The following is a 26,924-nucleotide window of genomic DNA, read 5'->3' on the forward strand; positions in this document are numbered from 1 at the left end:
TGGTGGAATTTCTTCTGGGTTCTTCCCTGGACATGTCTCTGGGCTATTGCTTGGCCATCTCTGATCAGGGTGATACAAGGATGAGAGGGGAGCAAGGCAACATGAAACACCCCCTTCCTTCAGAACAGACAGAGGGAACGAAGCTTGTGGATTTAGCTGGGGACAGGCAAGAGGATTCTGGATGGGAAAACCAGTAGAGGCAGTTCTTCAGTACCCAGAAGCTGCATGAACATTCAATATGAGACCCCATCTGTTTTGTTAAATTGATAATTTCCTTCAGCAGGAAATAAGGGTTCATATCGAGTTTCAGACTAGCTACAGAGTAAGAAATGGCTTCACTTTTTAAAGACTTTCCTTTTTAAGGGATTCAGCATGTAACCTAATTTCATTTGATGGAGTTTGTTTTTCTTTCTCCATTCGCTGCCTAGAAATGTGTGCTTCCTTATCTCCTGCGGAGTTGAGGTTGGGAGGGGAGAGCTGGAGACTCAGAGTTCTCTGGGGCTCAAAAGCACTTAAAAAGATAATATTAAATAAAATTATAATAAATTGCAAGAGCAGCCATCCCAGTGGATTTTCTGTTTCAAATACTTCACACCACCAGCTATAACTCCTAAGGGGGTACTGACTGGACCCCTCCAGTTTCCATTTCAGACACACAGAGAGAAGACCAAACTCAAACGAGCAAAGGCTAACACATTAGCATAAACTCACACATGGGTCCATTTTATTCAAGGGAAAAGTGGGTTTTATTTGAGAGAGACGATTTCATCTGCTAGACTCCTTTTAGGATGCAACAAATTAATACTTATAGTTTTTTTAAAATTCAAACATTCTGAAGTGTTCTAACATGAAGATAGGACTTTATCTAAAAATAATAATAATTATAATGGAATATGATTGCCTGGAATAAAAAACCTTACTTTAGAGTTGTCTTTTTAAATATTGATATGAGGCTAAATGTCCATTGACAGATGAATGGATAAAGAAGATGTGGTACATATATACAATGGAATATTACTCAGCCATAAACAGGAACAAAACTGGGTCATTTGTAGACATGTGGATGGACCTAGAGTCTGTCATACAGAATGAAGTAAGTCAGAAAGAGAAAAACAAATATCATATATCAATGCATATATGTGGAATCTAGAAAAATGGTACAGATGAACCTATTTGCAGGGCAGGGATAGAGATGCAGACGAAGAGAATGGATAGGTGGACACAGAGGGGGAAGGGGGGGGTGGGATGAACTGGGAGATTAGGATTGATGTATATACACTAACTACCGTGTCTAAAATAGATAGCTAGTGGGAATCTGCTATAAAGCACAGGGAGCTCAGCTCGGTTCTCTGTGATGACCTAGATTGGTGGGATGGGGGGTGGGTGGGTGGGAGGGAGGTCCAAAAGGGAGGGGATATAGGTATATGTATAGCTGATTCAGTTCGTTGTACAGCAGAAACGAACACAACATTGTAAAGCAATTATACTCCAATAAAAAATAATAAAAAATAAATAAATATTGACATGAGGGAAAACACATACACACAAGCGATTGTAGGATATCAACTTTTTAATTTAGAAAGAGTAATCAAGCAATTATCAGGGAGAAAAGATATGCCTCACCAAGTCTCTCAATAGCACTGGCCACCCACGTGGCTCCTCTGCCCTCATCAAGCGGAAATGGACTTACTTGATGTCACACAAAAGGGCCACACCTCTCAAGATCCAGTGATCTGGGGACATGACTGTTCGCAAATACACCACGGTGATGAAGGTCAAGTCAGTTCGCCTCGGTTTCTTGTAAATAGGACACACATACAGCTTGGGGTCCTTGGGCGCTGTGGAATTAATGGCGAAGATGTGCAGCACGGGCAGCTGCGTGAAGAGCACCTTGGGGGTGGATTCCGTGAGCTTCCCGTTCCGTCTGTCCCAGGCTGCTCCATCCAAGTACAGCCCATAAATATACACACCTTCCTGGAAGAACCAAGCGTAAGGTAACAGGAATTTTTTTAAAAAATTAGGTGCTGTGAGATGGGCATCCAATACTGTAAAAAAGGTTGTCAGTTTGGAAAGAAAATGTACACCAATCTTAAAACACTACCAGAAGAAGAAAACACCACTGGACGCATTCCAGTGAAATACTGAGCCCAGTGTTCCCCTGTGGCATAGCTTGAGGCTATTAGCGCTGTTGAAATGTTCCTATTACTGGAGATTTGAGCCTGGGGGTGGCCTGCCTGGGACTGCGAACTTAGCCAGCAGCACCAAATCGCCCCTGCAGGGAGATGAAAGTCTCTGACAGGGGTGGTGGGAGCACAGAACAGGACTCAGAGCTGGATGCCACTCGGGATCTCAGCCAACGCTGGCCAAGCCAATATGTGGCTCTAATTTCATCTCGGTTGTCGGATCTAGTGAGACGAGCAGCCAGGTCTGACGAGCAGCCAGGTCTGGCCAGCAGGGGTTCGAGCACCCTCAGAGGCTGGGTATGGTAGAGGGAGAGCAGGTGTGATGGGCGTAGGGGGAGGGCGGTGAGGGCGGTGAGAATTGGTCCAAGAGTGGCTGACCTCATCCTTGTGTCTCTGTCATTCACACAGTAGGACCTGCCCTCAAGGGCCTCATTAAATCAGGAGACAAGACACACACACACACACACACACAGAGAACAAAATGTAAAAGACATGACTTGAATACCAGCACAGGCTTGTTAGAGGGGCTGCCTGATGAATAGCACTGACTGAGGCTAAGTGCATTGACTCGAGGTGAAAGGTCAGCAAGGGCTGGAATGCTCGGGGACCCTTGTGGAGGAGATGGCCTTGAAGGGTGGGCTGCGTTTGGAAAGATAGAGGAGAAAGGGTGGGCATCCCAGGGAGGAGCAATACTACAAAGAAAGGCAGGATGAGCAGCAAAGCCCAAGCATTTTATAATATTTAGCAGTAGGTTCAATGGTTATGAAAAATAAGTTAGGGCTTAACTGTGGAAGAGTGTAGATGCCAGACTGAAGAGCGTGAACTTTATTCTGTAGGCAGCGGGGAGCCATAGAACATGTACTCAGTAAGAAAAGAAGTCTAAAGGGAATCACGGTGGAGACTCCAATAATCACGTAAGATCATAAGATATACTTACGTAGAAGATGGTGACCAGTTTTCCAGTTCCAGTGAGGGTAGGGTAAGGGGAAGTAAACGTAGATTATAATAAAAGAGAGGGAGATTAGCTGCAAAGTGTTTTCTGGAATCCCTCATGTGGGCTAACAGTATAAGAACCATACTTTTTGAAGCAAAACCTGAAGTACATGATTTGACAGTAAAACCATGGGCAATCCCAGAAAATCAGGACATATGATACCATCATTAAGTCAGTAGGTGACAATTGCCACATGAAAATACAACCACTTAGGCATCATCCAATAGTAAACTGTATCCTTTTAGGCTCCTTTCACTCTAAGAACTTTACAAAGTCGTAGTTAGAAGGTGTTTGGATGGAATAGTCTCTTGCAAAAACTCATGTCCACCTAGAAGCTCAGCATGTGACTGTTTGGAAATAGAACCTTTGCAGATGTAATTAGTTAAGGTCATAGTGGACGAGTATATGACTGGAGTTCTTATAAGAAGAGGAGAAGATACACAGAGATACACACAGGGAAGGAGGCCACGTGATGAGGTAGGCAGGGGTTGGAGTGATGTAGCTACAAAGTCAAGGAGCACCAAGGTTTGCCAGCTGCCACCAGAAGCTAGGTGAGGGCCATGGAGCAGATTCTCCCTCAGAGCCTTTAGAAGAAACCAACCTTGCCAATGCCCTGATTTTGGACTTCTGGCCTCCTGAACTCTGAGAAAATAAATTCCTGTTGTTTTAAGTCACCCAGTTTGTGCTACTTTGTTACAACAGCCTTAGGAAACTGATACAGATCTTGGTACCAGGAAACAGGATGCTGCTGTAACAAATACCTGAAAAAGCTGGAAGAATTTTGAAGGCATAGTTGAAAAAGCCTATGTTTCCTTGAATCTAGAGATTGTTGGTGGAAATATGGAGGTTAAAAGTGCTTCTTCTGGTGGGATCTCAGACAAAAATAAGGACCATGTTATTGGAAACTGGAAGAATGGTGATCCTTGTTATAAAGTGGCAAAAAGGGCCAGAACTTGGAAATCATCTGGTCCAGCCCCCTGATTTGACAACCGAGAGAATAAGAATCAGAGAAAGGGAAGAAGGAACTAAGATTTATTGAATATCTATGTGGGGTCTGGAACCAAGCCTAAATGATCCCACTGAAGTCTCACAGCTATCTTGATTGAGGTTGAATCATCATCCTCACTTTACAGATGAAGAAGTTGAGGCTCAAAAGAGTTAAAGAACTAGCCCGAGTTCAAAGGGCAGGTAAGCGTCCAAGCAGTGGCTCCCAGGGGTGTCTGCTTATCTTAGAGCGTCTGCCCTTCCCCCACCCAGGTGTCCTTCCGCACAGGGTCCTGCAGCTCTTGCCAATTCTGTGAGTACCCCACAGCAGTGGATGGAGACGGGTGGAAAAATCCTTTTCAGCAAACACAAGTGTAACTCGTAATTACAAAGAAATGCAGTCTGGGGAGTTCCCAGTGCTTGTCATTCATTCCCACTCTGGCAAATGCTGGAGGTGTTGGCATGGAGGTCTCCAGGTTACAACCGAGGAAACCCTCACTGCAAAGCCAAAGGACTTAACGGAGACACTTATAGGTCAGTGTTCAGCAGAACTTGAACTTTGAGCCCCAGCTCCAGAACTGTCCCTGCTGTTGCCCATTGGCACCTACCGCAGGGGGTGACATGATCTCCTCCTTGGTCTGCCGCAGAACTTCGTTGTGAATGGTCACGGAGTCCAGGGCCCAGCCTTTGTGGGCGCGGGTCACTTCCTGTCTCATTGCCGTGAGGAAGCCTTAAAAAAAGAGAAAGAAATGATTTTGATGCCTTGGTGCAGTCCACTCCAGAAACAAGAAGGGGGTCATGTTAGTTGCTTATGCATCTCCAGATGCGTGCCCACCCAAGAGGAGTTGAGATCAAGCCTCAGGGGGGAGATTTCTTTCAGTGTTTTGTTTCAATGAGCTAAATATGCCTTGCCAGCTGACAGCAGGAAAGCAGCACCCTCTCTGCCTCAGACAAGGTCTTGGTTTAAAATTCTCCTGGGATTTCAACCACTCAGGTCTCCTAAGGGTTGTAACCCAGTGCTAGCCTATAGTCTCTGTTTGAAGATCCAGTATCTAGGAATAAGACTGAAATGGTCAAATATTCTGAGACCAGCCTTCCAATTAAAACTTGAATCAAACCATTATCAGCGTCTATTTGCTATCATGGAACAATTCCATTTAGTCTAAGGAAATAAGGCATAATGCCAACATAGAAAGCCCGACTTTCAGTTTGATCAAACAAAGCAATCACACTGGAAAGGAAAGCTCCATGTTTTAATGTGCATAATACAGTTATTTTAAGACAATACATGGTTCTGTATATTGTGGGCTTTCTTTTAACTTAGTATTTGCAAATCATGCCATTCAATTCAATAAGAGAAGTTTATCTTGTAGAGCAGCATTTGATGTTTAGGAAGTATACCTTAAACTTCAACATGGACTTCAAAATCTTAGGAAAATTTATCTGTGACCTATATATTATATTTTGGCCTCCATGTTAATACTGGAAACCATGGGGCCCTTTACTCATAATCACGAACAGATTTTGGAACCTGTGTGTCCCTACTACTCCTAGATTTGTGAACTCTGAGAACTTTACTGCACAAACCACCACATAAGTGATAATATTTTATCAGGTTTGAATGGGAGTGGAAAGAAGAGGGGAAGTTACAAGGCATAATGGCAGGCGGTGAGTTAATATCCCTTGGAATTAGAAAGCAAGAATAGGACCCTAGCCTGCTTAGTGAGAAAGTCAAGTTCTCTCCATTCTCAAGCCCCTCCCTCATTATTAAATTAAACACCTGGGGAGGCACTCATTCATTCATTCATTCATTCATTTGTTAAACCTCTTAGGAGTGGCCACCATGTACCAGGTACTGCTCTAGGTGAGATGCCCACAATGATGAAGAGGCCACCCATGAGCCCTGCATTCAAGGAGCTCAGTCTAGAGGGAACGTAGACATAAAACACGATGTCGTTATGAGTAAAGAGGTGAGAACAACGTGGACCGCTCGGGAAGACAACTCAGGGAAGGCTGAATTGAGAAGATGAAGTTGAAGATGAGTCTTGAAAGGATACGTAGGAGTTTTCCAGATGGGACGATTCCAGTTAGAGGAAGAGCACGTGCAAAGGCATGCAGGTCTAGGCTAAAGGTGAGGAAATGATGGCAGATGAGGTTAGAACAAAGGTAGAGGCAGGATTTTTCAGGGTCAGAGTTTGGACCTGGTGACTCTGTGGATGGTGGGAAGCCACTGAATATTTGAAGCAGGCACATAATCTGGTTGTATTTGCACCTTATAAAGTTTACTCAGAGCCCTCACCAAAACAGAATTTGGGTGCTCAAGAAGAACCCTTGCCTTAATCCAAAAGAAAAGTTGGTCAATCAACCAGAGTAGCTGACTGAAGGACTTATATAAGTGATTCTTATAAGGTCGTAGTTTCATAAAACCAAGAGTGCCAGCAACTGCTGGTCAAGGCCTATCTGTACTCTTATGTGTGGAGTCACTTGAGGTGATCTGATCAGTGTGATCATGTTGACTTCCATTTTAAATACTGGGGATCCCATCTTTTTAGTAGCTAACATGTTGTGTGTTTGGTAGTCAGGTATATATGACCACAATAATAAAATCCAATTCTCCCTTCTAAGCGACTCTATGAACATGTCATTTTCATCACTCAACATCAAGCTTGCATTCACGTGGAGTATCAGACACCGTGTGCCCAAGTAGAGTACCTGGGATTAAACTGGCCCTATTTTATGATATCTTAAAATTCATCACTGATCAATGAATCTATCACTACAGGGTCCTAATGCACACGGCATGAATCCTGGTCTTGACCATCCATCTGTACTAGTTGAATAACTGGATTTTTCTACTATATTTTAAGTTCCAAATAAATTGCAAATTTGACCTCACTCCATATGGCACTCGGGACAACGCCATAGGTGCCAGAGGAGGGATGAGAGGGGTTCTTTCTTATGTAACACACCCGAGACAAAGACTTCAGTCATTGGTGGAGAGCTCTGAAAAACTCTAGTTTTTTTTAAGGAGAGACCATCTTCTCTCTTCTCCCTCCTGGGGAATATGCATGATGTTGCCTAGCTGACTTCAACAATAAGCCTCTTAATGTTGAGGAAGCACTCTTGGCATGTCAGTAGATGAAATCTAGAATCCATATTACCTTGAGCTATTAAGAAAGGAAAATGTTAAATAAATAATTTGAGGCCTGAGAGTGGAGGGTAGGAAACTGTTCCATGGGTCATTCCCCCTCAGAACATGAAGATACATTTTTTTTTTCAAGTCTTGATACTTTTTTTGGCCTCCTAAAAAGAAGAACATGATCTTGCAGAATCCAGACCGTAGTGAATCCACTGAATTGCTCTTTATTGAATTTAAAACATGAATGACCATCTTTCTTGTAGACTGATATCAAGTCTAATGGAATCAAAATCTCTTGTTTTCTGAAGCCTATATAATTTTAAAAGACTATTGATATATTTTTCTTTATAAAAGCTTGAAAAGTGGTACTATTGTCTTGGCATTAATTTAATTTTAATAATTCTTAAAACAAACTTCAATCGTCAGTGGTGGAAAAGTGATTCAGATGTTCATGTGTTTGACTCAGAAGAGAGAAACAAAAAGTTGGGGAAAGTCCTCAACAAAAGTAACCTCTTCTTTATGAGATTTAACCACCCACATGAAAATGGGTGATTTAACTATTCAAACACCTGAGTAACATGTGGGCTAACTGAAGTGCTTTAAAAATTTTTTTGCCTTCCAACTCATACAGCGTAATGAATTCTTGTCAAGCTTGTTCTTTCAAGAAATACACTTTAGGGACTTCCCTGGTGGCGCAGTGGTTAAGACTCTGCACTCCCAATGCAGGGGGCCTGGGTTTGATCCCTGGCCAGGGAACTAGATCCCACATGCATGCCGCAACTAAGAGTTCACATGCCACACCTAAGGAGCCCGCCTGCCACAACTAAGGAGCTGGCGAGCCACAACTAAGGAGCCTGCCTGATGCTACTAAGACCCAGCACAACCAAATAAATAAATAAATAAAACAATAAAACATCTTCCCAGCAATCAATAAAAAACATAAAAAATTTATATATATATAAGAAACGCACTTTAAATCTTGGATCATACTTTGGAAACTCAGGTCTAAAATAACACTTGTTATGTCTTAATTCCTATAATAGTCCTGACCCAACATTTCAGCAAACAAATTACTGTTGTTTGACATGTGCAATCAGTTGGCTTGAAGAAAGCCACAGAAGGCTTTCAGTATCAATTCAAACAACGTCTTGGAAGAGACAAAAGAAATAACTAATCAGGAAGGTTGCTCTTCTCAATTTTACAAGGAGTTGGTTGGTATTCTGTAATGATGGTCCTATAGGCAATGCTTTTTTTTTCTTTAATAAATGAACCAGTCCTTATGTAATGGGCTTATGGTTGTTCAGTATTTCCTGTCTTATCAGTTACTAAGCCTCCCGTTAGCATCTTGGAAGATGAGGACAAATGCTGTTCCTGCCATAACTTTATGACAGGCAGTTTTCTTCCCTAAATGAGAGGCAAATGTGGTTCGTTGGTAAGTTAAATAAAAGGTCAGAAATCATTAAACAAAGATGGGGATGATCCACCCACTTGAATAAAAATGCCCCAGGGACCCTTCCTGACGCTTTGCTCGATGCTGTAAGGCAGGAATCTTAAACTTGGCTGAAAATGAGAAATATCTGGAAAGTCTTTAAAACTCCCGCTTCCCAAGCCATAGCCCGGATCAATAAAATCAGAATCTCTAGAGGTGGGACCAGGCTTCACTACTGTTTATGTTTTTTTTGTTTTTGTTTTTTTTTTGTGGTACGCAGGCCTCTCACTGTCGTGGCCTCTCCCGTTGCGGAGCACAGGCTCCGGACGCGCAGGCTCAGCGGCCATGGCTCATGGGCCCAGCCGCTCCACGGCATGTGGGATCCTCCCGGACCGGGGCACGAACCCGCGTCCCCTGCATCGGCAGGCGGACTCCCAACCACTGCGCCACCAGGGAAGCCCTTCGCTCCTGTTTTAAGGCAGGGCTTCTCAAGCTTTAATGTTAATACTTATCACCAGGGGAAGGAACACTTACTAAAACACCAGTTCTGATTTAGTAGGTAGGTCGAGGGTAGGTCCTGAGGTTCTGCATTTCTATCAAGCTCCCAGGTGATGCCGCTCCTGCTGGCTGGTGGACAACATACTGGGTGGCAATGGTCTAAGGCCCAGGTTCCTCACACATTAAAATGACCAAAGGAGCTTTTAAAATTAACTGTAAAGAGTCTAGAGGTCTTATCCCCAGAGGTTCTGATGTTGGTCTGGGGCCCCAGGGATTAGCATGTATTAAAATCTCCCCAGGTGATTCTACTGTGCAGGCAGGGCTGAGAACCTCTGCTCTGTAAAAAGATCTGCATGACAGGACAATGAGAGATCATGGACCCATATTTGTTTTCAGAACAAATTTGACAAGTGGGAAGAGAAATGCCCCATGATACAAGCAAAATATTAGGAAGGCTGTCAGTAATACGAGCTGACTCTTTCCAGAGTCCCCTGAGATGCATGTATTCTCTGAAATGTCCTTAATGCAGGACACAGTTGGCTCTGGCAAAACCTGAGTACAAGCCAGAGAGCTCGGGCTAATTCTCTTGGCCGGGCTGGGATCAGCTAACCCCGCCATGTCTCATGTGCCAAATATACTTCCCTGCACTGCTTTAACTTCTCCATCCCTTCTCTGCTACTTTATGCTTCCTCTCCCTGGACCCAACCTCGTACCTCTCCCCTCCCTCCCAACCTTTCCACTGTTCCCTCTGGAGTGGTTCTGTGGTTTAACAGACTCTCCCATATTTTCTACCTCTTCACAGAACATTCTCTCCATCTTCTTGCCCTTACTGGAACCTGTCAACTCTGAAGACACTGTCCTCCCCATTTGTCCCTCCACCTTTGATGAAAATCTTTGCAGCTTTAACAACCACACCCTCTGGCCCCATGCTCCTCCCCTCACTGTCCCTGCCAAGCGCCCACTTGCCCCCACTCACTGAGCCTCACGCCACCTTCTGGGTCTCTTCAGTATCCCACTCAGCGTCCCGACCTCTCAGTTCCTTGACCTCATCCTTTCTGAAGACCTTCTCCTCAACTCCACCCCCTTCTCTTCACTTGCCCAGCAAACCCCCAGTGCTAAATGAATCCAAATGTCCTCCTTCTTATACCTATTCCAGGCTGCTGAACAATACTGAGACCATCACACAGTTGCCACCACGGTTTAGCCATCACCAGCCTTGACGGGATAGTCAAAGTCACTGAGGAATCCTTTCCTTAGCCCTCTTCCTCAAATTTCTGCCACTCTGCTTAAACCTCTCCTCTAACACCTTCTTGCTCCTGAGGTCACTTTGCCTCCTTAGTCAAAGAGAAAATAGAAAGCATCAGATGGGAATTCTCTCAACTTCTTGCCACCAAACCAACAAACTCACTTGCATTCCTTCCTTGTTATCCTTATTAAAATGGGTGAGGTGTCCCTCCTCCTGCTTGGAGTGCATCTCTCCACTTGGGAGCCATCCCCTCCTGCCTCTTTTACCCCTCTCTCGTATCCTTGTTCTCTCTCTCTCTCCTGTCTCCTTCCCACCAGTATTTGAATGGGCTCAAGCCTGTCCTGTCATTACAAGAAGAAGGAAGAAAATGTTTTCTTCTTACAGCTGCTCCTCCAACTTGCTTCTCCTCTTCCAAGCCAAATTTCTTGAGAGAATTACCCATGTTGTCCATCCTCATTCTCTGTCTCTCCATTTCCTGGTCTCTCACTCACCCTGCAATCTCATTCCTCCACCTCCCCATCCACTCCACTGAGACTCCTCTTGCCAGTAGTCTCCTTGCTGATAAAGCCATCTGACCACTTCTGGCCCTATCTTACTTGACCTCTGACAGCATCTGTCCTTCCTTCCTCCCCTCCCCTCTCATCTTCCACCACACTATGCATTCCTGGTTTCCCTCTTTCAAGCTGTTAGGATGTTAGGGGACTCGCTACAAGGATCAGGGTGATCTGGAGGGTGGTGATGCACAAGCAAATATACCAGAATCCTGGTGAGGATGGTTTGGGAGGAAGATGAACAGATGGTAGTACTGGTGAGGTTCACAGGAGGATGGAATATTCTATGATGGCAGTTGGAAGTAAGAATCAGAAGCTAACATTGGGACTTTCGATGAATCAGTCCGTAAGTAGAGACGAATAGTTGCATCTATGCGAATGGCTGAGGTCATTAGTGAAGGGACCAGGGCCAAGGGCAGAACTTGCCCGAGAAGAGGCCACAAAGTGGGCTGAGAAGCAACCCCCTGAGAGGTAGGAGGAGAACCGAGGAAGGTGATGGATGGAAACCAATGTATGAAGAGAAGTTAGCAGGAAGGTCACTAGATTTGGTGGCCTTGGAGACAGAAGTTTCAGTATAGTGATGAAGCCGGCCAGATTACAAGGGCCTAGAGGATTGGTAAGGAAGGTAACCGTGGGCAGAGACCAGAATTACAAGGGATGTGGTTGAGACTGAAGCCAGTGAATCTAAGTGTCTCCCCCACAAAGGCAAGAAGGATGGGTTGTTGTTCACTTGGAGGCATTTCTAAGGTGTCAACAGTCCTTCTCTGGTTCTGGGATTCGGGGTCAGGGTAGTGAGTGCTATCACCCAAACTGAGGTTTGGAGGCCTGAGAGGTCCCTTCAGACATTAGGGGCAGCTCTGGTTTGGCAAACAGCAGCTCGGGTACACACTTAGGATTGTTACAAGATTAGAAGAAATCCCCAGACCCTTCCAATGCTAAAGTTCTATTAATAACCCTGGTGCACTCTTCTGCCCAACAAACATCATGCTTTTATCACTACCCTCAAGGCAAGCATTCAGAAATCGCTGGTAGCTGCCGATGTTGCCCTGAAGACAAACACACAGGCAAGAGGTTGTAGGTGATTTTTACAGGAGCAAAAGATTACAGGACAAAAAGTATCCATCTCCTTGCTTCAGTAAAATCTCCTCTAACTGAAAATCTTGATTTGTAGTAGTGAGTACTAAGCTGTCGCTGATTTCTGCTGCAACAGACTGGCGTGGCTGGTCAAGACACTGAGGAACAAAACAAGAAAAACTAGCACAGTCTGGCATCCGAATGGCATCAAGCTCCAGATTGAGTTAAACATTTGGAAAATAATGATATTGCACCGTTCACCCTAACATCGAGGTGTGAGACCTCGAGAGCACGTCCAGCCTCCGCCGCCCTTTCCTTAGCAGCGCCTGCGAGTCATGCCGAACATCGAACAGCAAAGCAAGGCTATCGATTAAGAGGTTCTGGAAGTGGAACGCAGGCAATCCCCTGGCTTGAAGTCAGGCTCATGACCGCTCATAATCTTTAAGTTTAAACACATCCCTACCTATGACACAGACACACACACACACAAATCAGAATCTAAATCACGTGTGCATGATGGTCTGAAAAGGTACACCTGTGGGAACAAGCGACCACAGAAATCCTTTGAAAACCCTGAGCAGCACAGTCTTAAACAATATGTGAGTGTGTGTGCCAGTGACTGCTGGGAAGCCCCAGTGGAACACAAAGGTTCTACTGGGCCTGAGTAATCTGCTGGGAGGCAAATCCATGCACTGCCCAAAGCTGTGCCATTGAACAGATGTTACAGGGTCATGGGTACAGGGAGCTTGACCGCTTTAATAATCAAATCTAATTGCCACCTGATTGAGCTCATCGTTTGCTGCAGAAATGATTGTGAAGGGGGCTGAACGTACCAGATTAGTTCCAGGGTGGCTGGCTGACTCAGCCTCTTCAGTGTGACAAAATATCAGGCTACCATAAGGGGACTGAGCAGCGTGAGCCCAGACACAGACTAGGGGGCAAACAAGGCCTGTCACCTGTCCCTGCGGTGGTGTGCGCATCAAAGTGACTTAGGCTTGGGGGGCACTCGCCGGAGGCATGATGGGAAACACACATCAGATTGTATCAGATGCCACATTAACATTATAAGAAGACAAAACAAATGGTCATAGGTGAAAAAAACATTTTCAAGTGCTTTAAAGTCTAGGTAATTTTGACTATACATATTTGTGATGAAACTATGACCTCTTTTCAAACTGCATTGTGTTTTACTTAAACGTGGTTTTTAAAAAATTAAATAATTTATTTAAATGTTTTGAGCCAAAAAAAAATTATTTCATTGACGGGGACTGGATTAGAAGATATAAAACCCAGGAGATACATCATATTGAGAAATCAGTCACAGGTGTCAAAAGGTGATCAGAGAGGCTTGCTGTAATCTCTATGCTTTCCAGATTTGACCAGGTGATATGGAACAGAAAGTGATTTGTCTCTCATGTCAAGAGAAGGAAAAGGAAGCAGAGAAATGATTAGTATGTAGGGAAAGTTGACCTCCACTCTTCTGTGCTACAAACAGAAAGCAATCACAGATAAGGGTACGTGTCTGGATGCTCACGTGTAAAGGTAGGATGCTTGAATAAGTCCAAGACTTTCTGAGACATGGAGAGCCATGAGAGAAAGAATCAAAGCTCAGTTTAAAAACAGAAATGAAGAAAAAAAAAAAAAAGAGAAAGGATTAGTATTATTACAAGTAAAGACAAATAAGAAAACTGATTTGTATTTATATTTCTTTAAATGTTGCTCTGGTTTGTAGTATATCTTAAGAAATAGTAACAAAGATTAGTTCATATTAATACTTTGCTATTGAAAGTCACATTTCTAATGGGAAAAAGCAATCACTCAAAGAGATTGTGTGCTGTGATATACGACTTAGCTTTGTCTATGGAAAGCCAGGGATGAACCAACCCCACTCCCTTGGCTTCTAAATATCAAAACTACACTTAATGATCTCACTTTTTAAAAATATCACTGATCCTCACCCCTTTGCCAAACCCCAAGTCTGCCAACACACCTCCCCACCTGGATGTCCCACCAGCACAAGCTGACGAATCCAGAGCTCCCTGCCTTTCCTCCCGGCTGGCCCCTCTACCAATGCTCCCTGTCTTGTACCTGGCCTTCAGCCTCAGCCATTGCCAGTCCCCGCTCTCTCAAAGGTCCCCATTTAATCACTCCATCAAATCTGCCTCCTTCTCTGCACCTGGTTAAGGTCTCAGGCTCTCTCCCCTGGATCCGGTAAAAGTCTCAGTGCTGTGGACATCCTTCTTTCAGTCTACAGTCTGCCTCCACCTGGGGTTATCTTGGGATCTTTGGTGACTTGCTGTTGCCTTTATGATGCAGCCCAAACTCCCCTGGAAGACTTCACACCCCAGCCTCACTCCCCAACACCCCTGCTCCTGCTTCCCAAGCTTGGGCCACATTGGGCTTCTCTCCCTGGACACGCCTTGTCTCTGCTCCGGCCTCTGCCTGGGATGCTCTTGTCTCCAGTCCCTGCCTCTGCAAACTCTGCTCACTGCCTCCCGTGTGAAGCTCTTCTCAAGCTTTGCCTTGGCAGAATTGATCTTTCTCTCCTCTGTGCTAGTGTGGTGCTTTGTCCTCACTGGGTGGAGCATTTATCAAATTATGTTGAAGTTGCTAATATTTCTGTCCTACCAACCAGATTATGGACTCCTTTAGGGCAGGAATTAGGTCTCAAATCTGTCTCTATTGAAAGCACCTAGCAGAGGGGCTGGCAAATGAAAGGTGGTTGAACAATCCTAGTTAAGTTAAATACTATTTCTTCAGACTCCCAAGCCAGGAATTCCCTGGTGACAACTTACTCAAATTGAGGGCTGGTAGGGAGGAAAGAGACTCATAAGTAGACACACAAAATCTGAGAACCATAATAAAAAAATTTCCTCCCAAACTTCAATGGAAATTCTGGGAGAAAAAGATAAGCAAAATCTGGGGGCTGTCCTTCACAAATCTAAATTCTTTCAACATAATAATGTACCATGTATAATTTAAGTTCATAAAAACCACCATGGTTAGTGTTTTAAAGTTAGAAAATGTTAAGGCATTTGAAAATGCATGAAGTGAATGAATGTATGTGCACAGAGGACAAATAAATGTCTACTATTTATTGAAGTATTATTTATACAAAGAAAAGTGCACAAATCATTAAGTATACAGCTCCATGAATTTTCACCAAGGGAATACAGCCCTGTAACCAAGATCCAGTTCAAGAAGCAGAACATTTCCAAACACCCAAAAGCCCCCTAGTGCTGTTTTGCAATCACTGCCCTCTCCCACAAGGGGAACCATTATTCTTACTTTTAAGATCTGTTTTGCCTGTTTCGATTCCTTGTATAAATGGAATCATACAATATGCATACATTACAATGTATACCTATGTGTACACTGTATACATACTTACAATGTGTTCTGTTTGACTTCCTTCACTTAATATTATTTTATGAGATTCAACCATACTGCTGTGAGTAACAATAATACACCCTAAATCTGTAAGTGTGAATGTTTCTTAAATTGTATAACTAATGGAGCTATAAGGTGCTGAACTGTAAGGACCCCAGCATCTCTTCATTCTAGCCAAGAATTACTTAAAAAAACTTTCCATGTTGTAGTAAGGCCCAAAATTGTCATGTTTCTAAACTTTTATGAACTCTATGAGATCTAGTCAGAAACTTATTCAGTAAATATTTCTAGAATGGAATGAAGGAATACATGCAGTGGAATCACAAAGCACTTTTTCAGGGGAGAAAAAAAAAAGCTGAGCAGGGACAGACACCAGAAGTTCACTGAATAAAACTTTTGCCACATGATCAATTTTAAATCAGTCTAGTTTTCTGAACTCTAGGTACATTTTTTGCATATTTTGGTGCTTCATTTTTGTCATTTTCATAAACATTTAAAAACAGGTTTGAACAAAACTTTTCCACTATTTCACATTGTCCTAACCACGGACTTGCTTGCTGAAGTGGGTGAGAAAAAAAAAAATGGGAGTTTTGCCCCCATATTGTGGAAGCAATATGGCAGGAAGAATTTCAGACTGAATTTGTAAAACAAATATAGCAGAATCATCTGTTGGCCTCCAATTCTGAAAGCACAGGTCCAGCATGCAGCAAGCTGTACCTCTATGTTGTTTTGTATAACATACATTTATCACACAGTGCCACTATACAACTATCCACAACTTCCAAGTTTGCCTACTCTCCTATGAGCACCTACCTTGGGGGTTAAAGAAACCGGTCATCCAAAACACATTGGGCCTCCCTTCAAATATCCAGGTGGAAAACTGAGCATTTCTTTCCAAAAGTTCAGTAAACCAGAAGCCCAGTGTGGATGAATCCCAGGACACTCTTTTCCAGATCTGAGGTATACGAGCATCATACATATTGTCCAGAGCATCTCTCAAGTTCTGGAGGAAAGGTCAAGTTAAAATATGAGGAAAAGAAAAACCAACAAAACAGGGAAACGACTACTGAGACAATAATAGCTCACCTCACTCATAATGATCGTTCCTTCGATGGCCAATTTTAGATCACTCAGGCTACTGCGAAGTATTGAGATGACTTTTTGCATTCTGTCAATTTCTTGTCTGAGAAATATGTTCATTGAATTAAGATGTCCCATCTTCATCAAACGAGCTTTCACCTAACACAAAGCATGCAACACAATGACTGCCACTTCTTTTCCAATGACCTCTCCTTTCTCTATTCCTTTTCTTCCTCTGGATGTATCTCTACAAGCCCAAATGAACTCTAAAATATCTCTTGCAGCACCAGATTTGCCATTAAATTCCCCATTTTCTGGGCTTCAAAAACTACTGTTCAACTAAAATGATTTTTATTTCCTACTGATTGTACTTAGTTGATAATTGGAAATGTACTATGAAAAGCTGAAATAAACTTGTACCATTTTTCCCTTTCAAATGATTAAGTACTAAGTGTCAATTAAATATCCTTTTGCAATCTAACCTTTATAAGAGCACAGTTTGGAATACCTTTTTTTCATAGTGCCTGCAGAATTGTTATCAGAAATGTCACAGACAGTTAATATAGCCAAAATCTTTACAGAGCAGTTACCAATAAATATGATTGGCTGCAGTTTCCTAAGGTCACTATTGCCCTGGCTAGGGTGACTAAGGATGAGTCTTTCCTAATCTAATCAATGAAAATATTTGACTTTGTGGGAGGGCCATTAAGCACCTGTTCCTTCTTGTATATAATTTATTGGCCATTTTGAAGAGATCAATATAAAAGCATCTGGTTGTGGGAACAACAAAATATAACAATTATTTGGATATAAGCCAATATATATACACATTTCAATGTAGTGACATATGCCCAAGAAAAGATTGACTACGAATATTGGCAAGAACTCATAAAGAGATCTGAACTTTCTGCTGGCCACAGTCGAAGAGATGCCAGGATAGGAGGGGTAAGAATAGACACATGGAGTGGGAGAAAATTTGGAGTGAGGTACCAGTCCACACAATCACCAGAAAGCCAGTAAACTGTAGCATTCTCTGCTGGAGATGCCCACTACCTCTTTTTTTTATTTTTTATTTTTTGTGGTACGCGGGCCTCTCGCTGTTGTGGCCTCTCCCGTTGCGGAGCACAGGCTCCGGACGCGGAGCCTCAGCGGCCATGGCTCACGGGCCCAGCCGCTCCGCGGCATGCGGGATCTTCCCGGATCGGGGCACCCACTGCCTCTTCTTGAGTCATGCAATATTAGAGACAGATGGGCTTCAGGCTCATCTGGACCATCCTCCTCATTTTACAGAACAGGTTTTCTGGCATGGTGCTGATGTTTCCTACTCAGCAATGAACACCTCTGCTTAACTGCAGCTGGGCAACTTCTAGTGTGTGAGGGATGAGAGGGAAGCAGTGATGTAAAACTGAACACCTGGACGGGACTACCTGTGCGGGTAGAGCAAGTGATCTTGAAATCCCAGTCAAACACGCCAGTGGAGGGCCCTAACTCAGTCTGCCATACCAACCTTCAGGTATTCACCTAAATTCCTGGTTCTAGAACTTCCATTTTTGCAGGCTCCGCTGCCCTGTTCTCAACTTGAGCCCCTCAGCCTCCAGGGGCTACAGAGCCTATGTAGCATTCTCTTTAAATCAGGGCTGCTTTGTGGAGATTCACACTTTAAGGAAAAGGGAAATTATGGAAATGCTTTTGCAACCGGCATTAGAAATTAAGCCCTGGTGTTGGCTACACTATCAAATCAATAGCCCGGGTAGCTTTTAGTGTGCTAACAGCCCCAAACAAATCGCCTTGCCCTACTTAGGGTTTTAAAAGAGAGGCTTCCCTTGCAATAGACACATGCTTAATATGTCTTAAAACTTAGGCTCTAGAAAATCTAACTTTAGCACTGATTTTACTTGGAGTATGCTTATTGTTCCAGCCTAAAACTGTCTTTCTATTAATAAGTGAAAGGTTTGCTGTGGTCTTATTTAGAATTTTTATTATGTTTCTGAAACCAGGTAGTCTTTTCTACACGAATGTTTTTAAGTGAACAGTATAATGACATTTCAATTAACTAAATTCACTTTACAGCCACATTTTTCAAAACACATCTCTTCTGTAAAATAAAGGACACTAAAAAGTAAGTGATCCTGGAAGAGGAAGCTGTTTTAGATGTCTCTTGGTACAAACTCCCTCCCATCTAGCAATCCGTTTAGGGACATCCCTCACACTCAGTTCCTGCTGGGATGTTGCCGGAACAGAGATCTTGGTGAACTGGCCCCGACTAACCCTGAACAGCTCAAATTACCCCAAGGGTCTTGAAATCCTCTTCTGGTAATACCAACCTGCGGTCTAGTCATACAGAGTAAATTTTATCTCGCTTTCACATGCCGGTTTTTAAAATCTGTGAAGACAGGTATTATGCCTCACCTGTCTTCTGAAGATCATTTACAATGAACCACAGAAAGTATGTGCTTATAATACCTATCCATTTAAAAAATATTTTCTCCCCTGACTATAAACATCTCTATGTGAAGTCATTGATTTCAGTATCTTAGCCAAATCCTTGGTACCCATCTATCTACACAACGGAAGCAAAAATTGTTTTAAGAAGCAAGAAAACGTTTTTTATTGTTGGGGGCACTCACTGCAGGCAGGAGGGCTGTAGCCCAGGTAGCCTCGGGGCTCCCAGCTGATAAATGCATTTCTCCCAGACTTGGGGATGCAGGACAGGGTAGACACAGGACCGTAGTCATACCTGCATTAGGACATCAGCCTCTCACTTTTTGGTTGAAAAGCTAAACTTGCCTCAGCCCAGCCTAAGGCTCAGGTGAAGCTCTAACCCTCAGCAGTGAGGGGTGGAGGCTGAGAACAGGAGAGAGGAAGCCCTGGATGGCCAGAGGGCACGACCCTGTTTTTCTTGCGGGAAGAAGGATGGTGTATTACAGAACTTTCAGACTGTCCAGAAATTTTACCACAATTAAAGATTTATTTAGATGAGTTCTCAAAGTGCGGCCTGGGACCCCTGAAGGCCCCCAGGTTCCTTTTAGGCGGGTCCACAAAGTTGAATTTTTTTCATAGTAATACTAGGACACTATTTGATTTTTTACTCTCCTTCTCTGGGGAGTGTACAGTGGAGTTTACCAGAGGCTACATGACCTGTAATACCACAACAGACTGGATGGAGAAGCAGATATGAGGATCCAGCTGTCTTCTATTAAACCAGACATTAAAGAGATTTGCAAAAATGTTAAACAATCCCACTTTTCTCTTTGAATGTTTTTGTTTTGGAAAATATACTTATTTTAAAAATATAAATGTTATGCCAACATGTGATGGGTTTATTAATGTTATTTCACAATAAATTAATAAATATTTTTGAAAATCTTTAGTTTACATTTCTAATATGTTAAATACCAGTAGTTATAATCCATATAAACAAGAGCTATTTGGGGTCCTCAATCATTTCGTAAAGGGGTCTTGAGATAAAAGAAATTGTTTTGAGAAAAACTGATGTTGATTAACAAGCAAACATCTGGGAGGTTCAAGAAGTAGAAACTTATTGCCATCCAAACTGGGTAGTGAATTCATTTAAATGTCTTGCTTTCCTATAACCTGGCTGAGTGGATTGAGAGATTGAAAAGTATGTAGGGCAAGAGACAGAAAAAAGGGCTAAATTTAAATAATGGACAAAGCAGGCTTGGGTAAGAGAGGTGGGGAGAGATTCTCAGTCCAGAGGATTAAGATATCTGGAGACCCAAAGACAGAGGAACCCAAAGATGGGGAAAGGGTACAGAAAAGGCAATTGAGAGACAAAGTGGAGTAGAAAAGTGCAGATTATAATTTTGCAAGATGCTTGAGCCAGGGTAAGAGAGAGAAGACCAAAAGGTAAAAAAGAAGAATTGAGCAGAGGGAGGAAGGGACCGACTGAAACATACTGTCCCAGGACTGTGCTCAGCCTTGTGGAACCCAAAGACAGCCCCGTGCATCAGGCAGAAAGGGTATCTCACCTCATGTGGAATGTAATCAGGAGGCAGCTTGCTCAGCATATCTTCCGATAACTTATAAACAATGGCTTCCCGGGTCTCTCCCATGCCACCTCCACTCTCTTTGGGTTGAATGTTGGTAATTGTTTCAAGAACAGCAGAAGCAGTGTTACTCTGATACCTGACAAAAAGAACTGAACTGTTCAGAATGTGGCATGGAAACATATCTTCAGAGATAATTATCAACGTGAAAATTAAATTATGAATAACTTAAATCAAATCCAGCCAAAAAGGGGGGAAAAAGGAAAACTTTACCATCAACATACAGGAATGAGAAAACTAGAGGTCCATTCTACTTCCTCCTATTAGGACACCAAGAACATCTCAGAAATGAAAGCGCTCCATCTTCGGGGAAAGAGTCCATGAAAGTCCTTAATAATCCAAAGCAGTGCTAGCCAATCTTGCTGTAGCTAACCTCACGCTGGACAAGAAGCCCACCTCCTTTTATTCTCCCCTACTTATGGACTGGTCCTAAGAATCTGCCATTATAGACAATTTGTTAGCTTGAAGAGCACTGCTCATATTTCTTCACTGAGTTATAAATTATTAAAATTTCTTTGGTCTTTTCTGTTTTGTTTCTTACTTTCCCACTTGTTTTATGATTTCCAAAGTGTTCTATTGGCACCACTTATCTAAATGCAGCTACCCATCTTTAAAATTCACATATTCAATAAAGATTGACAATGCACCAGGCACTGAGCTAGGTGTTAGGATATGGTAGTGAATAGCTCCCTGACTTTGTCCCTTTCTTTAGTGGAGGAGGGGGACATTAGTCAATACCACTGTAATAAGTGCTATGGAAAAGAAGAACAGGATGCTTTAAGATAGTATAGTCTCTCTCTCATTCTCACTCTCCAGCTCTATTTTGTTCTGTTTTGTTTTGTTTTGCGGTACGCGGGCCTCTCACCGCTGTGGCCTCTCCCGTTGCGGAGCACAGGCTCCGGACGCGCAGCCTCAGCGGCCATGGCTCATGGGCCCAGCCGCTCCGTGGCACGTGGGATCTTCCTGGACCGGGGCACGAACCCGTGTCCCCTGCATCGGCAGGCGGACTCTCAACCACTGCGCCACCAGGGAAGCCCTCTAGCTCTTGTTATGAATTGACCAGATGCTCTGAGGAGCACGAACTTAGTTTGGGTCCCAAAGTTGCTCAGTCGACCAGCAGTCTGAACACACAGATATGGGGTGTGTGTGTGCGCATGTGGCGGTTTACTCTAGAAGATCAGGGAGGTTCTCTCTTAAAATGTCATATGTAAGCTGAGACCTGAAGAATAAGCAGGTCATCCAGGCAAAACAGAGTGGAAGTGGGAGGCAAGAGAGGATATTCAGATAAGAGGTAAGGCTTGGAGGCGAGAAGGACTTCACTGCATTTGAGTAACAGAGACAAGGCCAGCGATGCTGGAGCCAGAGAGTTAGAAGCAGAGATGAGGATGGAGATAAGGTCAGGGCCAGACCATGCAGGGTCATGTGGGCTGCTTTAGGCAACCACAGAAGACTTCCCAAGCAGGGGTGCAGCATGACCAGATTTAAATTTTTCTGTCTTTCTTGAACTCCTAATTTACCATCTATAACCATTTCACAGTTAAACTGTTTTGAGTTACTGTTTTGTTTGTAAATTTTGTCTCTTGTTCAGATGTAAACCACATTTACATCTCCTTTCGTAGACATTAGAGGCAAATTTAAAAGGAATCCAACAAATGCTTGAGATTAGTGATTTGTTTTTCTGTTTTATTTCCTTGGACATAAAATAAACCTTGGTAATATGGCTATATGTATAAAAATTTTAATGTGCTTGCCTTTTAATCTAGCAATTCTACACCTAAGAATTCATTCTAAAGAGAGAATCAGACATTTTAATTTCTGACAGTACAGTGCAATTGTTACCCTGAACAACTCTCCTGAAAATAGCTAAAAATGCTGGATAAGATAGGAAAAACATTACTGAACTGGCAAGAAACTAAGAAATCCAGAGGGTCGAACAAAATATAGAATGAAAACTGGAATCCAGAAACATAAGCCAGATTTTACCAAGGGAGCATCAACTAAGGCCTGGCGTTCTTGTGCGTCTGTTGGGATGGTACAATGAGAGAATAGGTAACCCATATGCCCAAGGAAGAAAGTCTAATAGGAAACTCCTACATAAATCTGGGACTTCATAGGGCTAATCACTTAGTATCAAAGTCAACTAGAAATAACCCACCTGTCAGAAGGGGATGGTAGGTAAATGGTTCTACCTAGCTTGGTGGGGAAAAAAAAAAACTTTCCTAAGAATTCTTAATTTGTGACATTAATTAGCATTCATTCATTTACTTGTGTGATTTGAAAAACCTCAAGGTAAAGATTTATTTTCAGGTGGTCCCAGGAAGATACAGGTAGCATCTGGCGGATGTTAACGTAAATCTTTCCTGGAACAATATGCCTTCGACCCAAGTCTCAAAGAATCCAACAGTTAATTTCCAATAAACATGAGCTCACAGTCAGGAGTTAAAAAACTCATAGAGAAACAGGCACTGTGAGCAAGAGCCAACTAAACAAAAGGAAGCAGAACCAGACCTGCAAAGATCTCCGATAGTGAATTTTCAGGTGCACATTATGTTTTTACTATATTGAAGAATAAAAAGGTGATTGAAAATATAAGTATGAAATGGAAACTATAAACATGAATAGCATATTTGAAAAAGAGCCAGATAGAACTCATGAAAATTAAAAAAATTAAAGCCTGCATTAGTTTTTTTTAATTGATGCTGTAACAAATTACCACAAAATAAGTGGCTTAAAACAACATAAATGTGGGACTTCCCTGGTGGCGCAGCAGTTAAGAATCCGTCTGCCAATGCAGGGGACACGGATTTGATCCCTGATCCGGGAAAGATCCCACAAGCCGTGGAGCAACTAAGCCCCTGCACCACAACTACTGGAGCCCGTGCGCTCTAGAGCCCGTGTGCTGCAACTACAGAAGTCTGTGCGCCTAGACCCAGTGCTCCGTACAAGAGAAGCCACCACAATGAGAAGCCCGCAAACTGGAACAAAGAGTAGCCCCCGCTCGGCGCAACTAGAGAAAGCCTGCGCGCGGCAACGAAGACCCAATGCAGCCAAAAAAACAAAAAACAAACAAACAAAAAACACACATAAAGGTATTATTTCACAGTTCTGCAGTTAATAAGTCTGATATCGGTCTCACTGGGCTAAAATTAAGGTGAGCAGGCTGGGTTCCTTTCTGTAGGCTGTTGGGAAAGACCCATTTCCTTGCTCATTTGAGTTGTTGACAGAATTCACTTTCTTGCAGTTGTAGGACCATGGTCCCCAATTCCTTGCTGGCTGTTAGGTAAGGACCCTTCCTAGATTCTAGGGTCCATCTGCATTCCTTGGTTCATGGTCCCCTTCCTATATTTTAAAAGCCATCAATGGCAGGTCAAGCCCCTCTCTTTGAATCTTTCCTCCTTGTATCATTTCATCTCTCTGACCCACTCTTCTGCCTCCTTCTTCCACTAAGAGCTCATGTGATTAAATTGGGCCCACTTGGATAATCTAGGATAACATCCCCATCTCAAGGTCCTTAACCTTAATAATATCTATAAAGTCCTATTTGTCACATAAGGTAACATATTTGCAGGTTCTGAGGTTAGGATGTGGACATCTTTGGGGGAGGTGTCTACCTAATAACAGTTAGCGATAGCTTAAACAGCAGATTAGATATAGCCAAGGAAATAATTAGAAAACTGGAAAATAGATCTGAAGACCTCATCTAGAATGCTGCAGAAGGGAAAATAAATGGGAAATATAAAGAAGAGGTTAAGAGGCATGTAGGCTAAAGTGGTAAGCTCTAACATACATATCAAAAAAGTTTCAGAAAGATAGAAAAGGGAGAATAAAAAAGAGATAATAACTGATGAAATAATGGCTGAGAAGTGATGAAAGATTTGAATCCTCAAGTTCAGGAAACTCAATGTATCCTAAACAGGAAAAACAAACAAATAAGTAAATAGAAATCCATATGTAGACATATCACCATGAAAATGTTTAACATCAAAAACAAAGACATGGGGCTTCCCTGGTGGCGCAGTGGTTGAGAGTCCGCCTGCCGATGCAGGGGACACGGCTTCATGCCCTGGTCTGGGAGGATCCTGCGTGCTGCGGAGTGGCTGGGCCTGTGAGCCATGGCCGCTGGGCCTGCGCGTCCGGAGCCTGTGCTCCGCAACAGGAGAGGCCACAACGGTGCGAGGTCTGCGTACCACAAAAAAAAAAAAAAAAGGTTCCCTTCTGCCTTTTCTTATAGCATATGGAATGAGAGTATTACACCTCTTTTTTTTTTTTTTACATCTTTATTGGAGTATAATTGCTTTACAATGGTGTGTTAGTTTCTGCTTTATAACAAACTGAATCAGTTATACATATACATATGTTCCCATATCTCTTCCCTCTTGCATCTCCCTCCCTCCCACCCTCCCTATCCCACCCCTCTAGGTGGTCACAAAGCACTGAGCTGATCTCCCTGTGCTATGCAGCTGCTTCCCACTAGCTTTCTATTTTACATTTGGTAGTGTATATATGTCCATGTCACTCTCTCACTTTGTCACAGCTTACCCTTCCCCCTCCCCACATCCTCAAGTCCATTCTCTAGTAGGTCTGTGTCTTTATTCCTGTCTTACCCCTAGGTTCTTCATGACATTTCTTTTTTTTCTTAAATTCCATACATATGTGTTAGCATACGGTGTTTGTCTTTCTCTTTGTGACTTACTTCACTCTGTATGACAGACTCCAGGTCCATCCTACCTCATTACAAATAGCTCAATTTCGTTTCTTTTCATGGCTGAGTAATATTCCATTGTATATATGTGCCACATCTTCTTTAACCATTCATCCGATGATGGACACTTAGGTTGCTTCCATGTCCTGGCTATTGTAAATAAAGCTGCAATAAACATTTTGGTACATGACTCTTTTTGAATTATGGTTTTCTCAGGGTATATGCCCAGCAGTGGGGTTGCTGGGTCATATGGTAGTTCTATTTGTAGTTTTTTAAGGAACCTCCATACGGTTCTCCATAGTGGCTGTAGCAATTCACATTCCCACCAGAAGTGCAAGAGTGTTCCCTTTTCTCCACACCCTCTCCAGCATTTATTGTTGCTAGATATTTTTGATGATGGTCATTCTGACTGGTGTGAGATGATATCTCATTGTAGTTTTGATTTAAATTTCTCTAATGATTAATGATATTGCACATTCTTTCATGTGTTTGTTGACAGTCTGTATAGCTTCTTTGGAGAAATGTCTATATAGGTCTTCTGCCCATTTTTGGATTGGGTTCTTTGTTTTTTAGTTATTGAGCTGCATGAGCTGCTTGTAAATTTTGGAGATTAATCCTTCGTCAGTTGCTTCATTTGAAAATATTTTCTCCCATTCTGAGGGTTGTCTTTTGGTCTTGTTTATGGTTTCCTTTGCTGTGCAAAAGCTTTTAAGTTTCATTAGGTCCCATTTGTTTATTTTTGTTTTTATTTCCATTTCTCTAGGAGGTGGGTCAAAAAGGATCTTGCTGTGATTTATGTCATAGAATGTTCTGCCTATGTTTTCCTCTAAGAGTTTGGTAGTTTCTGGCCTTACATTTAGGTCTTTAGTCCATTTTGAGCTTATTTTTGTGTATGGTGTTAGGGAGTGATCTAATCTCATACTTTTACATGTACCTGTCCAGTTTTCCCAGCACCACTTATTGAAGAGTCTGTCCTTTCTCCACTGTACATTCTTGTCTTCTTTATCAAAGATAAGGTGACCATATGTGTGTGGGTTTATCTCTGGGCTTTCTATGCTGTTCCATTAATCTGTATTTCTGTTTTTGTGCCAGTACCATACTGTCTTGATTACTGTACCTTTGTAGTATAGTCTGAAGTCAGGGAGCCAGAATCCTCCAGCTCCATTATTCGTTCTCAAGATTGCTTTGGTTATTCGGGGTCTTTTGTGTTTCCATACAAATTGTGAAATTTTTTGTTCTAGTTCTGTGAAAAATGCCAGTGGTAGTTTGATAGGGATTACACTGAATCTGTAGATTGCTTTGGGTAGTAGAGTCATTTTCACAATGTTGATTGTGAAACAATGTTGATTGTGAAACAATGTTGATTGGATTCCACTCCAAGAACATGGTATATCTCTCCATCTATTTGTATCATCTTTAATTTCTTTCATCAGTGTCTTATAATTCTCTGGATACAGGTCTTTTGTCTCCTTAGGTAGGTTTATTCCTAGATATTTTATTCTTTTTGTTGCAATGGTAAATGGGAGTGTTTTCTTGATTTCACTTTCAGATTATTCATCATTAGTGTATAGGAATGCCAGAGATTTG

The 26,924-nt window shown here is 42.6% G+C and overlaps 1 protein-coding gene across 1 annotated transcript in view; it reads right to left on the reverse strand.

Annotated features, from left to right (window-relative positions):
• Window positions 1-1,355: 1,355 nt before the first annotated feature.
• DNAH8 (dynein axonemal heavy chain 8) overlaps window positions 1,356-26,924 on the reverse strand; it is a 326,150-nt gene continuing 300,581 nt past the window's right edge. The window contains exons 89-93 of the mRNA XM_089918797.1: window positions 20,558-20,714; window positions 16,575-16,727; window positions 16,302-16,491; window positions 4,770-4,891; window positions 1,356-1,974 (exon numbers count right to left, since the gene is read on the reverse strand). Of these exons, the coding sequence (XP_089774923.1) occupies window positions 1,687-1,974; window positions 4,770-4,891; window positions 16,302-16,491; window positions 16,575-16,727; window positions 20,558-20,714 (910 nt within the window). The 3' untranslated portion in view covers window positions 1,356-1,686. The remainder of the gene's footprint in view (window positions 1,975-4,769; window positions 4,892-16,301; window positions 16,492-16,574; window positions 16,728-20,557; window positions 20,715-26,924) is intronic.

This window comes from Delphinapterus leucas, chromosome 10, assembly GCF_059928025.1.
Source record: "Delphinapterus leucas isolate spDelLeu-1000000601 "Yukka" chromosome 10, BTC_Dleu_Yukka2, whole genome shotgun sequence".
Taxonomy (NCBI): domain Eukaryota; kingdom Metazoa; phylum Chordata; class Mammalia; order Artiodactyla; family Monodontidae; genus Delphinapterus; species Delphinapterus leucas.